Source organism: Canis lupus, chromosome X (assembly GCF_011100685.1).
Source record: "Canis lupus familiaris isolate Mischka breed German Shepherd chromosome X, alternate assembly UU_Cfam_GSD_1.0, whole genome shotgun sequence".
Classification (NCBI taxonomy): domain Eukaryota; kingdom Metazoa; phylum Chordata; class Mammalia; order Carnivora; family Canidae; genus Canis; species Canis lupus.
The window spans coordinates 122,963,586-122,977,872 of record NC_049260.1 but is presented as its reverse complement, the minus strand read 5'-3'; the positions used below and the strand labels follow the sequence as shown (position 1 = coordinate 122,977,872).

The window sequence follows — 14,287 nt, the reverse complement described above, 5'->3', positions numbered from 1 at the left end:
ACTCTTTGACTGTGTCTAGGGCTCCCGGGGAGGAGGCTAGAGGTGTGACACAGCCGTCCACCCCCGTGGCTCACCGACACCCCCCCGCCCAGGAGCTTCTTGCTCCGAAGGGCAGTGAGCAGGGTTCCCGATTGCCTCCCAAGCTTCAAGGCTCCAGTGAGGTCAAGGGACTCTGGCCAGCTGCTGCCCATTCCTTGCCTAGAGACTGGATCACCTTCCCTCCTGCACCCAGAGGACGGAGGACTGGGATAAAGGACTGGCAGGTCACTAGCCACCAGCCACCCTGGACAAGTGGGGAGGGCTGACCTGGGCTCTTTCCACTGAGAGCTCAGGTCCCCTGGAGCGTCTGTTCCGTAGGATAGACCTGGATCGCCTACGGGGTGGCTCTTGGGTCTGAGGCTTATTAGCAGGCTCTGTAGGACCGAATACCATGCACACACGAGTCAGGCCCCCAAAAGAGAAGGAGCAGAACTTTCAACTGTTGGCGGCGGCATCATTGATGCGGGTGGTACAGCCAGGGTGAAACGGATGGGCTTAGTGCCTAGCGCCACCTGGTCGGGAGGAGCAGCGCTCTAGCCTGGCACTCTGGCACTCGTGCTAGGGACCCAAGGGCCTTGTTACCCTCTCATCCAGTCGCTCCATCTCCACTCTTTGGGTGCGTGTACCCATGCAGTGCCAGCGCACGGCCACCTCTCGGAAAGCCTCTGAGGGCAAGCTTCTCTCTCCCTGGTGCTCACTCCAGTGGGCTCACAGTGTCCCGTGTGGGGTCCTGCCCTGTTGATCTTGATACCAGGAGCCGTGGGCTCTGTCATCCCCACAGCACCAGTTCTCATCTGATTCGGAGCCCAGGTCTGGTGGGGAGGGGGTGCGGACATGGGCCCAGGGGGAGGGGAGGGCGCACACACACACACACACACACACACACACACACACACACACGCCGGCCAGCTGGTGCAAGGGGCCCGTGGGGGGCTGGCCCCAGGAGGGGAGGGGCCTGTGCAGGTCTGCCGGCTGTTGGAGGGCTGCAAGGATTCCTGCCTCCCCCCTACACCATCCCTCCGCTTGCCTGCCCCCTGCCCCGCGGTGGCCCGCAGGGCACTTGGGGCCAGGCCAGTGTAGCAGCTTTGGGGCCGCGGTCTCCCGGGGAGAGGCCTGTGCGTGGGGAGAGCAGCGGTACCAGTTCTCTGCCTCAGGACTGGCCAAGGCCCCATCCACTGGACCCAAGGCCAGGGTGCTCACCCACAGGAACCTTAGAACCTTCCACATACCAAGGCTTGTCCCTGGCTAGGCATGAAGGGGACAGAGTCCAAGGAAAGCAGGGAGAGGCCGGTCGGGAAGGGGTTTACCGTAAATAAGGACACGCATCTGTGAGCAGGGCGGGTGAGCCCACAGTCCCCTGCCCACTGCCCCCTCAACTCAGTTCGACGGTGGGGAGAGGTGGCTTGGAGGAGCGGGTGTCGGGGAGCCAGTCCCGCCGTCCCGCCCCAGACCCGCCCCAGACCGTCCCGGCTCAGCCAGCGTTTCCCATCAGCAGGATCTCCAGCCTGCTGCGCTCCGCCCAGCATCGGGCCCGAGGGGCGGGGCCGGCGAGCGAGGGGGCGGGGCCTGCGGACCGCCGAGCCCCGCCCCCAGGCCCTACGGAACCTCCCGGAGGAGGGGGCGGGCGGGGCGCGGCTGGGTCAGCTGAGTGACAGTCACGGGACCCAGACCAGCTCGGTCTGGCTTCCTGGAGGAGAAGGAAGGATGAGCGGGGGTCTCCGAGTGTGGCAGGCCAGTGGGGGGGGGCCTAGTGGGGAGGGTGTTGTCCTGGAGGACTCCCAGGACGGTGGGGTCATCCCGGGGCGGTCCCGGGTCGGAGGACAGCCCCGTGCAACGGTGTGGGGAACCCTGAGGTCTGGGCTCCGAGGCCTGGGGGCCGAGGGGAGACGGCTCAGGCAGCCTTGGGGTGACCTGGAGCACAGAGGAGCCTGTTCGGGAGGTTGGGACCTGGGAAGATGGGGAGGGCTGTGGGGAAGCTGCGCTTCCAAGTCCCGAGTCCCCCCCAGGACATGGACAAGGAGCGGGAGGCTCTGCAGGCCTGGAAGGAGCGCGTGGAGCAGGAGCTGGACCGAGTGGTGGCCTTCTGGATGGAGCACTCGCACGACCAGGAGCATGGGTGCGCCTCGCCCTTCCGCCGCCCTGAGCAGGGGTCCTTGCCCCTCCTGAGCCTGCACCTCACTCTCAGCTGACTCAGATCTGCTGAGCCCAGCAGAGCAGTGGACCGAGGGCTGGATGCAAGGCCCCTTCCCGCCTTTCAATACCGTGCATCCCACAGGGGTTTCTTCACGTGCCTGGGTCGAGACGGGCAGGTGTATGATGATCTCAAGTACGTCTGGCTGCAGGGGAGGCAGGTAGGGGTGTGCCCAGCCCGGAAGCTCTCCCAGAGGCAGAAGCCGGAGGCCGCCTGGCCTGTCCTCAGTGTGCACACACAAGGCCGGTCATGTCCACACTGTCCCCCCCATGACGGGGGCCCCTTGGGACTCCCTCTCATCCCAGCCCTGAGAACCCCCGCAGCTCCCACTTTAGCCTTATTCCCTCCACTTGCGCACAGGTGTGGATGTACTGTCGCCTGTACCGAAAATTTGAGCGTTTCCGCAGCCCCGAACTTCTGGATTCAGCTAAAGCAGGTGCCCTCTCCCCCCCCCCCCCGCGCCCACCTCCGCAGAGGCGCCTCCCAGTTTACTCTAGTTCCTAGAGAGGTCCGGAAGCTGTCCAGGGCCTGGGGGCACTCGCGAGCGGAACGAAGGCAGGGGAAGGTGGGGTGTCCTCACCTGGGTTCTAGCGAGCTGACTTCCAACCACCAGGTGGCGAATTTTTGCTGCGTTTTGCCCGAGTGGCACCTCCTGGCAAGAAGTGCGCCTTTGTGCTGACGCGGGACGGCCAGCCCATCAAGGTGCAGCGAACCATCTTCAGCGAGTGTTTCTACACCATGGCCATGAACGAGCTGTGGAGGGTGACTGGGGAGGCGCGTTACCAGGTGTGCGGAAGGAGGGCGGCCCCGTGGGTCTCCGTGCCCTCACTCGAGCCGGAAGGGGCCACCTGATGCGTCCCCGATCTGCGCAAGCCACCTTCCTGGGCTCTGGCCGCAGGCTGGGTTGCTGCCCGTCCTGTCTCTGGGCCTCTGTGGCCCCAGGGCTGCTGGCAACGCCCCCACCCCAGCCCCGCTGTGCTGTGTTGTCATGGGTGTCCCCTCCCTGCCGTCTCTACCTCTGAACCCACGGTAGAGGGTAGAGCACAGGAGCACAGAGGGACCAGTCCTTGCAGGGCCCTGGCTGGAAGGGAGCGCTCCCTCCGCCCTGAAGCCCCCCCTGCTTTCTGGCCTCGCTGCCTGGGAGTGGCCTGCAGCCACACACTGGGAGCCCGAGGCAGGGTGGAGCAGAACCCCTCGGGGGCGAGTGGGCCAGCACCCAACCCAGGGCCGGGCCCGGAGTAGGCCCTTGGTGGAGGTGTCTCCCTGTGCATGGGTGGGAGGACGAGGCTCTCCCAGCCCAGGTCAGGACCCGAGGGACCACACTGCACGGAACGCAGCCTCGGCCTGGGCCTCCCCTCGCCTCCTTTCTCCCCACCCAGAACGAAGCGGTGGAGATGATGGATCAGATCGTGTACTGGGTGCGGGAGGACCCCTCGGGGCTGGGCCGGCCCTGTCTCCCGGGGGCCCCCGCCTCTGAGTCCATGGCGGTGCCCATGATGCTGCTCAACCTGGTGGACCAGCTCGGGGAGGCGGACGAGGAGCTGGCGGGCACCTACGCGGAGCTGGGGGACTGGTGTGCCCAGAGGATCCTGCAGCATGTCCAGGTGGGGGGCACACCGGGGGGGGGGGCGTGGATAGGAGGCTGACACTCGCCTGCTGGACGGGGCCTGGGAGCTGGGGAGTGGGGTGACCCCAGTCCCCACTCTCTGGGGCACCTCCTGTGCCCACACCCACACCCCCAGCTGGGTCCTGACGGCCCCCTTTACAGATGGGGAGACACGGCGGGAGGGGAGAGCTCGGCCTAGACCCTGGGAAAGGTGGGGACCCCGGGGAGCCCGGTAAAGGGCCTCTGGCACCTTAGAGAGCAGGAATCCCAGCCAGATCCAAGGCCTTCTGGGCCTCTGGGGGCAGCCCAGCTGACCAAATCTGTCTTCATTCATTTTTTAAAAGATTTTATTTATTTGAGAGAGAGACAGAGAGGGAATGGGTAGGGGGCAGGGCAGAGAAAGAAGCAGTCTCCCGGCTGAGCCACCCCTGGACCCTGGGACCGTGACCCGAACCAAAGACCCCCAACCAACCGAGCCCCACCCAGGCACCCCCGAAGCCCCCATTGGGTGTGCCACTCTTCTCACCTCGGGGGCCCAGGCAAGGGTCAGAACTCAACCAGGTCCTCGGGCCCCTTCTCAAGTAACCCCTCTGAGCCAGGCCTGCCCAAGACTGCAGATCCCGGGGTGGAGGCGAGGGCGGGGGGACGGAGGGACAGAGGGACGGAGGGCCTGCCTTCCTGGTTGGACGGGCAGGAGCTGAAGGCAGATTTACCTTCTGTTCCTCTCTTGGCAGAGGGACGGACAGGCTGTGCTGGAGAACGTGTCAGAGGATGGCGGGGAACTTTCTGGTTGCCTGGGGAGGCACCAGAACCCAGGTGAGGAGTAAAGTGGGCTGGGGCTGGCCCAGGAGGAAGGGAATGCTCGGTCTGGGGTTCTGTGCTTTAGCTGTGGGGAGTGCCTGGGGTCTGCCTTCCTCCCCGCACCCTCCACCTGCTGCTGAGGACCAGGCAGGGAAGCCGGGACAGGCCTCCTAGGCTGGGGTGTCCCCAGCAGGGACAGACCCGGAGGGCAAACTTCCTGCGGGGCGGTGGCTATCGTGTGAGCTCCGAGCAGCTCCCAGTGGAGGAGGAGGGAGGGAGGCACAGTGCTCAGCACGGGAGGTTGAGCCCCCGCCCGGGAGCATCTGCTGCCTGCCTTATCTGGAGCACTCACCAGGCCATGCGCTGGAAGCCGGCTGGTTCCTGCTCCGTCACGCCATCAGGAAGGGTGACCCCGAACTTCGAGCCCGTGTTATCGACAAGTTCCTGTTGTTGCCTTTCCGCTCTGGATGGGACCCTGACCACGGAGGCCTCTTCTACTTCCAGGACGCCGATGGCCTCTGCCCAACCCAGGTGGGGATGTGCCCAGGGCCACACGGTACCGGCCTGTTCAAGGCTTTCTTCCCTGGGAGGTGGGTGCCGTCATCACCCGGGTGGGTCATAGAGGCGGCCTGGGTCTCAGAGCGAGGAACTTGCCCAGTGAGACCCTGGGGGTAAACTCCTGACTTCGACACCAGCCACCAGCGGCCCTCGACCTCCTGTGCATAGGGAGGCTGTTAGGGAAGGCAGACAATGCCAGTTCTGAGACATGTGTCCCCTTCATCTGTGAAAGGCTCTCGGGTGGGTGACTGCAAGGTGTCAGTGGCGGGGGCAGATCGCTCCCTTATGTCTGTTGCCTCTGATCGCGTTTTGATCCTGCTGAGATCCGCGGGGGTGACTGACCCTGCCACCGGCAGGAGCTGGTGTCCAACGGGCTTTAGACAGACAAGACATGGTTTCGAGTCCAGGGTTAAAGGGGAGGTCACCCCGCCCTGGCCCTTTGGAAGGGGCATCTGGTCAAGAAGCTAGTCCCATTCAGACGGGCCATTCAGACCCTCAGGGACATCCATCCCATGACGAAGCTCCAAGTGCTTGGGCCGCGCGGAGTCTGAGCCATGATCTGGAGGATGGGCTGAGAGTGGTGGCGGGCGGGGTGGGGGGCGGCGGGTTCTCAGACACCTGCCCCTGCTCTGCTCTCAGCTGGAGTGGGCTATGAAGCTCTGGTGGCCACACAGTGAAGCCATGATTGCCTTCCTCATGGGCTACAGTGACAGCGGGGACCCCACCTTGCTGCACCTCTTCTACCAGGTGGCTGAGTACACCTTCCGCCAGGTAGGTGCTGCTTCCTGGTCCAGAGCCCTCTATGGGCTCAGGGTGGGTGTGGATGAGACGGCAGGCAGCCACTCCTCTCCAGGTGGGCCTCAGCCAGGCTTCCTTGGGCTGTGGGAGGAGGCTAGGCCCCGAGGGGGACGCTCATCCCACACCCCCTTCTTCTCTCCCTCACTGGGCACGGTCCCTCAGCTGGCCTGAGTTCCTGGAGGTCCGGCCTCTGCTCCTCTGGAGCTGATGTTTTGGTTGCGGGGTGTGTGTGTGGGGGGGGTGGGGGCAGACTATAAACAAGTAAACAAACATATAGACGGTAATGACAGCTTTGGAAAACAGATCAAGGTCAGGGGACTGGGGGATGAGCAGGAGGCAGCAAAGGCAGAGGGGGTTGCCCTGCACAGAGGAGTTACCTTGTGGGATTTAGGCATTACTGGGTCCTGGGGCTTCGGGAGGGGAGTCTATAGAACATGGGCAAAGGCAAGGAGACAGGAGGCCAGTGAGGATGGGGGCCTGGCCTGGGGTGTGAGCTGCAGTGGGCAGAGGGGTCAGAGTCTGCACTGGCCACGGTCACTTGGGTGTTTTTTTTTTTTTAAGATTCTATTTATTTATTCATGAGACATACACAGAGAGAGAGGGGCAGAGACAGAGGCAGAGGGAGAAGCAGGCTCCATGCAGGGAGCCCGATGCGGGACTCAATCCCGGGACTCCAGGATCATGCCCTGGGCCAAAGGCAGGCGCTAAACAGCTGAGCCTTCCCTCACTTGGGTGTTAGAAGGAGGTAGAGGATACTGTGAGCCGGGAGGCAAAGTAAGCTTTTGGGTACAGAAGGGGAAGAGAAGAGAGAATAGGAGACAAGGATCAGCTGTGAGGTAGGAAGGAAGCCAGGGGTCTCCCAGAAGCAAAGCCCTGTGAGCGGAGTGATGTACCAGCTGGTGCTCAGGGGTCACCTTGGGTGCAGCGCCTGCCGACGAAGACTCTTCATGTGTTTCTAACGCCGTGATCCCCTGGCTGGTCAATCCCAGTACAGTAGGGACGCTGTTATTCTGGGGTGTGTGGGCTTCGAAACCTGGGAGAAAATTATACCTCCATTTGCACCAAATTGGAACCCAGCGTTTGCTTCCACAGTGGTGCCAGTGGTGCCAGACTTTGCCATCAGTAGAGGTCCCCAGTGTGTTCACATTACAAGCATTGCACAGACACACATCACTGCTTCCAAACACAGGAATCCGGAGACCTGAGGCTGTTCATATCGAATGCACTGCTAAAGAGCATGTGTTAAACAGCACCAGTTTTAACTGCATGAAAGGGGATTTAAGGAATACTTTTTTTTTTTTTTTAAGATGTATCTATGAATTTGAGCGAGGGAGGGCCAGAGGGAGAATCTCCAGCCCAGGCCTCTGTGGGGGAGCAACTTGCTTCAAAGTTACATGGAGGTCCCCGCCTCCACCAGGGTTCTGTTTCTTTAAATCATTTTTTATTTAAATACAATTTATCGACATGAACTGTGTCCACGCACTCAGCTCAGCAGAGGGGACAATGTATGCATTTGTAACCACCAGGTCTGGAACATTTTGGTCATCCCCAAACAGGGTGCTTCCCAGTCCCACTTGTGGGGTGTCGAGTCCGAGCCCGTGCCCCCCCCCCCCCCAGGGTTATGTAGCTGCACACTCACATCCCTGGGCAGAAAGGGGAAAGCCCCACGCCTTCATCTCGGCCCTGGACGCGGTCTCGCCTTGAAAAGCGCTGATTCTGGAGCCACCTTCCTGAGCCGTGACCGCGGGGGAGCGGTGCGGTGGGGACGGTGAACGCCCCTTTCCCTGGCCTTGTGGCCCCAGGGAGACTCCTGCAGACCCTGGCTGTCACCGTCTTGTGATTGCAGTTTCGCGATCCTGAGCACGGGGAGTGGTTTGGCTACTTGACCCGAGAGGGGAAGGTCGCGCTCACCATCAAAGGGGGTCCTTTCAAAGGTGAGTGGGGGACGGCAAGGGTGGCGCCGCAGGGGCTTGGGGCCGTCGGCTGCCCCTCGGCCTGCGACCCGCTGTCCTGCCTCTCCCCGCAGGCTGCTTCCACGTGCCGAGGTGCCTGGCCATGTGCGAGGAGATGCTGGGCGCTCTGCTGGGCCGTCTCGCCCCGGCCCCGAGCCCCGGCCCCGGCTCCCCCGCCGCCGTCCCCGCCCGCCAAGCCGCGAAATAAAGCTGAGCCTGCTCCACTGGCCGTGTGCGCGCGTCTGTGGGGTCGCGGGGAGGGGGCGGCCGCCCACCTGGCGGCAGGGTACCTGCGGCCCCCGCCCGGCCCCGCCCCCGGCCCGGCCCCGCCCCCGGGCGCCCGCCCCGCGCCGCGGCCATTGGCTCGGCCCCGCTCCGCCCCGCCCCGCGGACGGGTCCCACCCCCGGTCAGCCGCGGGGGCGGGCTCGGAGGCGCGCACTTCCGGCCGGTGGCGGGGCCCGGCGCGCACCGCCCCTTCCGCCGCCGCCCCCGCGAGTCCCGAGACCCAGCTCCAGCCCCGGCCCCAGCCCCGGCCCGGCCGCCCCGGCGTCGCCTTGGAGCGCGGCGGCAGCAGCTGACTGCGTCTAGACCCGCTGGGAGCCGCGAGCCCCGCCGCCGTTATGAACATCCGCAATGCGAGGGTGAGGGGCGGGGGCGGGAGGCTGTCCGCGCCGCGTGGGTGCGGGGCCCGGGGCCGCGTGCGCATGCTCCCGAGGGACCCGGCCGGGCCCCGGGCGGCTCGCCCCGCACGCCTGCGGCCTCGGGGCACGGACAGGTGAGGGCCCCCGTCCCCGCGGCGTGGACGTGCCGCAACGGGGATGTCGGGGCGCCCGTGCACGGTGTCCCGGAGCCTCCCGGGGCTCCCGGCCGTCCCTGGGACCGAGGAGCTCTGCACGGCGGCTGTGCAGACGGTGACGGCGCCCGCCCGGCCCCGCGGGGGCGGGGGTCGGGGAGGAGAGCGACGGGGAGCTGGCTGCTAGGGCGGCTGAGGCCTACTCGGTCACCACGGCCCCTGGCCCGACCGCGCTCCCTGCCCGCCTTCCCGCAGCCGGAGGACCTGATGAACATGCAGCACTGCAATCTCCTGTGCCTGCCCGAGAACTACCAGATGAAATACTACTTCTACCACGGCCTTTCCTGGCCCCAGGTGGGCAGCTCGGAATTTCGGGAGGGGGCAGAAACCAGGCCAAGGAAGATCCACGTGGGAGGAGCAGCAGTGGGCTGTGCGGCAGGCAAGCCAGCTAGTGGACCTAGGGGTCGGGAGCTGTCACTAAAGCCACCCCTTGACCCGTTTCTGTCATGCACCCAGTGACAGGCCAGCAGCGGGACCAGGGGTCTGCCACGGGCTCGTCCAGCTCTGACAGGAAGTTATTTTCTGACTTCTTTCTCTTCCTTGTCACCCAGCTCTCTTACATCGCAGAGGATGAGAACGGGAAGATTGTGGGGTACGTGCTGGCCAAAATGTGAGTCACCAAGGACGGAGACAGAAGCCTGGTGCCAGAGTTGGGAGTGGATGGCGGGAGGGTGAACGCCAACACCACGTGTGTCTGCTGGATGCTGCCCTGCCTCGCTACTTTCTGTTTTAAGGGATTAATATACTAGTCTTCACTTCACTTTCCAATTTACAAAAAACTGGGTGGGAAGGATAGACTTCCTGGGTACTCCTTACCCTTTGCCCCCTAGTTTTCTCGATCGTTAACATCTTGCAGTACGTTTGTGACCGTGGATGAACCGGTATTGCCACATGACGGAGATGTGCTTTGTGTTGTACTTTCTGTGGATTGGGGCGTGTGTCTAGGAACGCGTATCTGCTGTTCCACACGCAGGAGCTTCAGTGTCCTAAAAACCTTCCGGGTTACTTCACTTCTCCTCTCCCCACACCCCACGGGAACCACAGACATAGTCACTTACCACGTCTGTAGTTTCTCTTCTCCAGAATGTCATAGGATGGGAATCCTACAGTATGTGGCCCTTTCACGTTGGCTCCTTTCGCTTAAGTCTTGTGCATCAAAAGTTCCCCCAGGTCTTTTCATGGCTTCGTAGGTCAGTTCTTTATGGCACGATCAGCATTCCCATTGTACCCCCCCAGACGCTGCATTTGTCTTTGGGCCACTGTGTGGGCTTGTGAGCGTCCCAGCTCTCCTCCCTCTGGGGTCCAGGGAGCGAGGGACTTCGGAGCCACCAGAGGACTTTGTGCTCCTGCTTGGCACGCGCCCCGGGAATGTGGGGTGGTGACTGCATCTGCACCAGGCTCCTTTCTAGCCTCTCCTTTCTTCTTGTTCTAGGGAAGAGGACCCGGATGATGTGCCCCATGGACATATCACCTCCCTGGTACATGAGGCCTGCCCAGGTCCTGGCATGGGTGGAGGTGGGCTTAGTTGAGGCAGCCCTCAAGGTCCCACTCTTCTCCCACCAGGCTGTAAAGCGTTCCCACCGGCGCCTTGGCCTGGCTCAGAAGCTGATGGACCAGGCCTCCCGAGCCATGATCGAGAACTTCAATGCCAAATACGTCTCCCTGCATGTCAGGAAGAGGTGGAAGCCAGGCTGAGGGAGGAAGGGAGGGGTGGGGGGAGGAGGTACTGTCTTCATGTGGGTCCTGGGGTGCCTTGGCTCTTGGAGAAGATCTGGGACTAGTGGGGAGGGGGGCACAGGGAGGGGGGGCCAGGCCTGGACGTGCCGTCCCTGTCTGGCCCAGTCTGTGCAGCTCAGCAGCGCCTTGTTCCCCTGCAGTAACCGGGCCGCCCTGCACCTCTATTCCAACACCCTCAACTTTCAGTAAGTAGATCAAGATTTTTCTAATGGAATGGGGTGGTCCCAAGTCTGGCACATCCAGGCATCTGAGACAGGCTGAGCTGCCTTCCAGGTGGAAGGATGTGGGCGACTGGGGAGAGACCTGGGCTCAGCTGAGATGGCGAGCAGGCCATGGACTTCCAGACATTACCAGAATGTCTCCTTCAGGCTCTGTGGGGACGACAGCTGCCTGCTGCAGTCTGCTCAAAGCACGTTGTGATGCAGGAGCGTTTGGTGTGGCTGGTTGTGTCCCTCGATGCCGGCTAGGGCTAGGTGGAGGGCCATGTGGTGAAGCGCAGTCTTCTCAGTAGAGGTTCGGGAGTAGAGGTGAGGGCCCGGGACATGAGCAGAAGCAGGGCTCAAGGTGGCCTGGCACCTAGAAGCATCTGAGAGCAACCAGGAGAAAGGAGAGTGTGGTGCTATGGAAACCTAAGCACGTCCAGGCAGGTAGAGTCATCGGCAAGAGCAGTGGAGGGATGCAGAGCCCTGGGGTATCCTGGTGGATGAGGGCAAGCCCACTTGAGGACATGGGAGTCTCTGTGTGCCTGGCGCAGAACAGAGAAAACCTGGCAGGGAAGTGATGTGGTGGAAGCTGCTCGAAGGGGAGGCTGGGGGTGGAGGACCCCCAGAGACAGCTTCAGCTTCAGTTTGCTGGGGGTGAAGAGGGACCGCCAGGAAAGGCATTCAGGGAGGGGTCCTGATCTGGATATAGAGTCTCTGGTGGCCAACAGTTGTGGGGTCTCGGGGCTGGCCAGCTCTCCTAGGCCATCAAGTCCAACACCCTTCCAGTGGCAGGGTACCCGAGTGTGTGCATCCACCCTCCACTGCAGGCTTGGCCCCTAAGGTCCTCAGAGCAGGGGTCACAGGGCCTGGCAGTGACTGTCAGGAACCAGAGGTCCCAGCTCCCGTCCTCCTCCATTCCAGTGGCTAGGCCCAGGAGTCAGCCTTGGTTGCTCAGTGAGTGACAGGGAACAGGGCATGGAGGGAAGGGAACAGCTAATTCAGGGCTTGGGCTCACAGCAAACCACAGAAACAGATGTGTGGGAGCCAGCTTAGGGACACAGGACAGTGGGAACCCCCAGAGGGTGCAAGGCGCTGGGTGCTACTTGCTGCCTACTGCTGGCGAGCGCAAAGGGCAGGCCGCGTCGGAATGGGCTTGCTGTCTCCGTCGGGGAAGACAGACGTGCCGCCGCACTAGCGCAGGATGCCAGAAGACTGAGGAGACTTGAAACTCTGATTTGGGTCGTTCTTTTCTGCTCCTCCTGCCCCCAGGATCAGCGAAGTGGAGCCCAAGTACTACGCCGATGGGGAAGACGCGTACGCAATGAAGCGGGACCTCACCCAGATGGCTGACGAGGTGAGTGTCCCTTGGGGTGCCTGAGGCTGTCGGAGGCCCTCAGAGGCTGTGCTGCCCAGTCGGCGCCCCTTCCCCTCACGTTCTCAGCTGCCAGGCAGGGAGCAGGCCATGGCCGGGCTGGAAAGGAGGTATCACCCCAATGTTCCCTTCTCTGCCAAAGCCTGTCCTGTCTGAGGCGTGATGGCAGAGGAGAGGGAGGAGGCTCTTGGAAGCGCCCAGAACTTGGTCCCCTGGTCTCAGGGGTGAGACTCGGCTGGGCAGAGGAGAAAGTCAGGGTCCTGCCCCAGGCTCGTCAGGGGCCAGGGCCGTTCTGAGGGCTTGGTGGCAGCCCGTGTGAGGGAGGCATGTGCACGCTCACTCAGAGGAGATTGCAGGGCCCAAGAGGTCTCCTGCCCCAGGCCTGCCGCCCTTCATCCCCGGTGTGGGGGGCGGCGGAGGGCCTGCGTGCTCAGGAGACTTAGGTCCCGTCTCCCCTTCCGTCCCCCCGGGCTCCTGGCGGCAGCTGCGAAGGCATCTGGAGCTGAAGGACAAAGGCAGACACGTGGTGCTGGGCGCCATCGAGAACAAGGTGGAGGGCAGGGGCAGCTCGCTTCCGAGCTCTGGAGACGCCTGTCGTGACGAGAGAGGCCTGGCTGCTGACGATAGCGGGGGCGACAGCAAGGATCTCAGCGAGGTCAGCGAGACCACAGAGAGCACCGACGTCAAGGACAGCTCAGAGGCCTCTGACTCTGCCTCCTAGAGCCCGCACTTGCTCCTCACCCCACCCTGGCCTGCCCATCCTGTGCTCGCCCCTCGAGGTTTCCCAATAAACTTCCCCCAGTGGCCTTGGGGAGTGTGTGTGTGCGAGTATGCACATGGGGGGCGGGCAGGGGGCCACCTCTCTCCAGCCACTCTGTGTCCCTGTGGTTATGGACATCACAGCCTTTCAGCACCGCATGCCCTCCAGAGCCAAGTAGAGGGGATTTGGAGGTGGGGCTCCCATGTCTGATGGCTTTCGGCACCTTTGGGCCCGGGAGAGGGACACCCTGGAGTTCTGGAGGCTGGTCCCTGCCGGGAGGCAGATGCTCTGCTGCTGCCTTGCTGGGCTCCTGATGCCTAGAGTCCAGCTGCTCACTGGGCTTATCTGGTGCCGTCCTGTCTTGTCATGGCCCAAGCAGCCACCCAGTTGCTCAAGTCCTGGCAGCTGTCCTTGATTCCTCCCTCCCCTGCCATCCAGAAGATCGGGAAGTCTGGTGTGTTCGACTACCGTAATACCCATGGAATCTGCCCCCTAACCTAAGCCTTCATTTGGAAATAGTTGATAAACTTTATTTTTAGTACAGCCTTAGGTTTACAGAACTGAGCCATTGGATAGTTCCCTGGAACCTCCCTCCGGCCTCCTTCACCATCCCTGAGTTACTTTGTATCAAATGTTATATTTTGTATCAAATGTTACATGAGCCAACATTGATACATTATTAGCCCTAGTCCAGGACTGATGGTTCCTTTTTCTGTTGCACATTCTGGTTTTGGACAAAGGCATAAAGTCATTTCCTTTTTTAAAAAAGATTTTATTTATTCATGAGAGACAGAGAGAGAGAGGCAGGCAGAGACCCAGGCAGAGGGAAGAGCAGGCTCCATGCGGGAGCCCGATGTGGGACTCGATCCCGGGTGTCCAGGTTCATGTCCTGGGCCGAAGGCAGACGCTAAACGGCTGAGCTATCTGGCCTGCCCTTTTTTTTTGTTTGTTTAAAGATTTTAATGTCATTTTTAAAAAATTCTTTTGAAAGATTGATTTGGGAGAGTGTGAGCATGAGCAGAGGGAGGAGCAGAGGGAGAGGGAGAAGCAGACTTCCTGCTGAGCAGGGAGCCCCATGTGGGGCTGGGTCCAAGAATCCCAGGGTCTTGACCCGAGCCGAAGGTAGATGCTTTACCTACTGAGCCACTCAAGTGCCCTGCACAGGGTCATTTCATACAGAACATGAGCCCTGTTTTTTTTTAATTGGATTGGTCGGCATAACAATGTTAGATCAATTTCAGGTGTAAACAGTGCTGCGCCACGTCTATAGGTGATGCTACGCTCAGCACAGGTGGAGCTCCCATCTGTCACCACGCGCTGCTGTTACGGTGTCCTTGTATTCCCGGTGCTGTGCCTTTTATTCCCCATACACTCATCCCACAACCGGAAGCCTGTATCTCCCCCTCCTCTTAACCC

General features: G+C 62.0%; 2 protein-coding genes across 2 annotated transcripts; both read left to right on the top strand.

The window, feature by feature from the left end:
- The first annotated feature begins 1,638 nt into the window (after nt 1-1,638).
- Nucleotides 1,639-8,172, top strand: RENBP (renin binding protein). Its single transcript, XM_038588683.1, has 11 exons — nt 1,639-1,770; nt 2,046-2,155; nt 2,315-2,390; nt 2,591-2,666; nt 2,844-3,016; nt 3,610-3,834; nt 4,571-4,652; nt 4,993-5,168; nt 5,835-5,966; nt 7,840-7,927; nt 8,020-8,172. The coding sequence occupies exons 1-11, from the start codon at nt 1,744-1,746 to the stop codon at nt 8,151-8,153; spliced, it is 1,299 nt and encodes a 432-aa protein (XP_038444611.1). The 5' UTR covers nt 1,639-1,743; the 3' UTR covers nt 8,154-8,172.
- A 311-nt stretch (nt 8,173-8,483) lies between these two features.
- Nucleotides 8,484-12,923, top strand: NAA10 (N-alpha-acetyltransferase 10, NatA catalytic subunit). Its single transcript, XM_038588684.1, has 8 exons — nt 8,484-8,587; nt 8,995-9,093; nt 9,351-9,409; nt 10,232-10,277; nt 10,363-10,478; nt 10,677-10,721; nt 12,009-12,093; nt 12,596-12,923. The coding sequence occupies exons 1-8, from the start codon at nt 8,567-8,569 to the stop codon at nt 12,830-12,832; spliced, it is 708 nt and encodes a 235-aa protein (XP_038444612.1). The 5' UTR covers nt 8,484-8,566; the 3' UTR covers nt 12,833-12,923.
- Nucleotides 12,924-14,287: the final 1,364 nt, after the last annotated feature.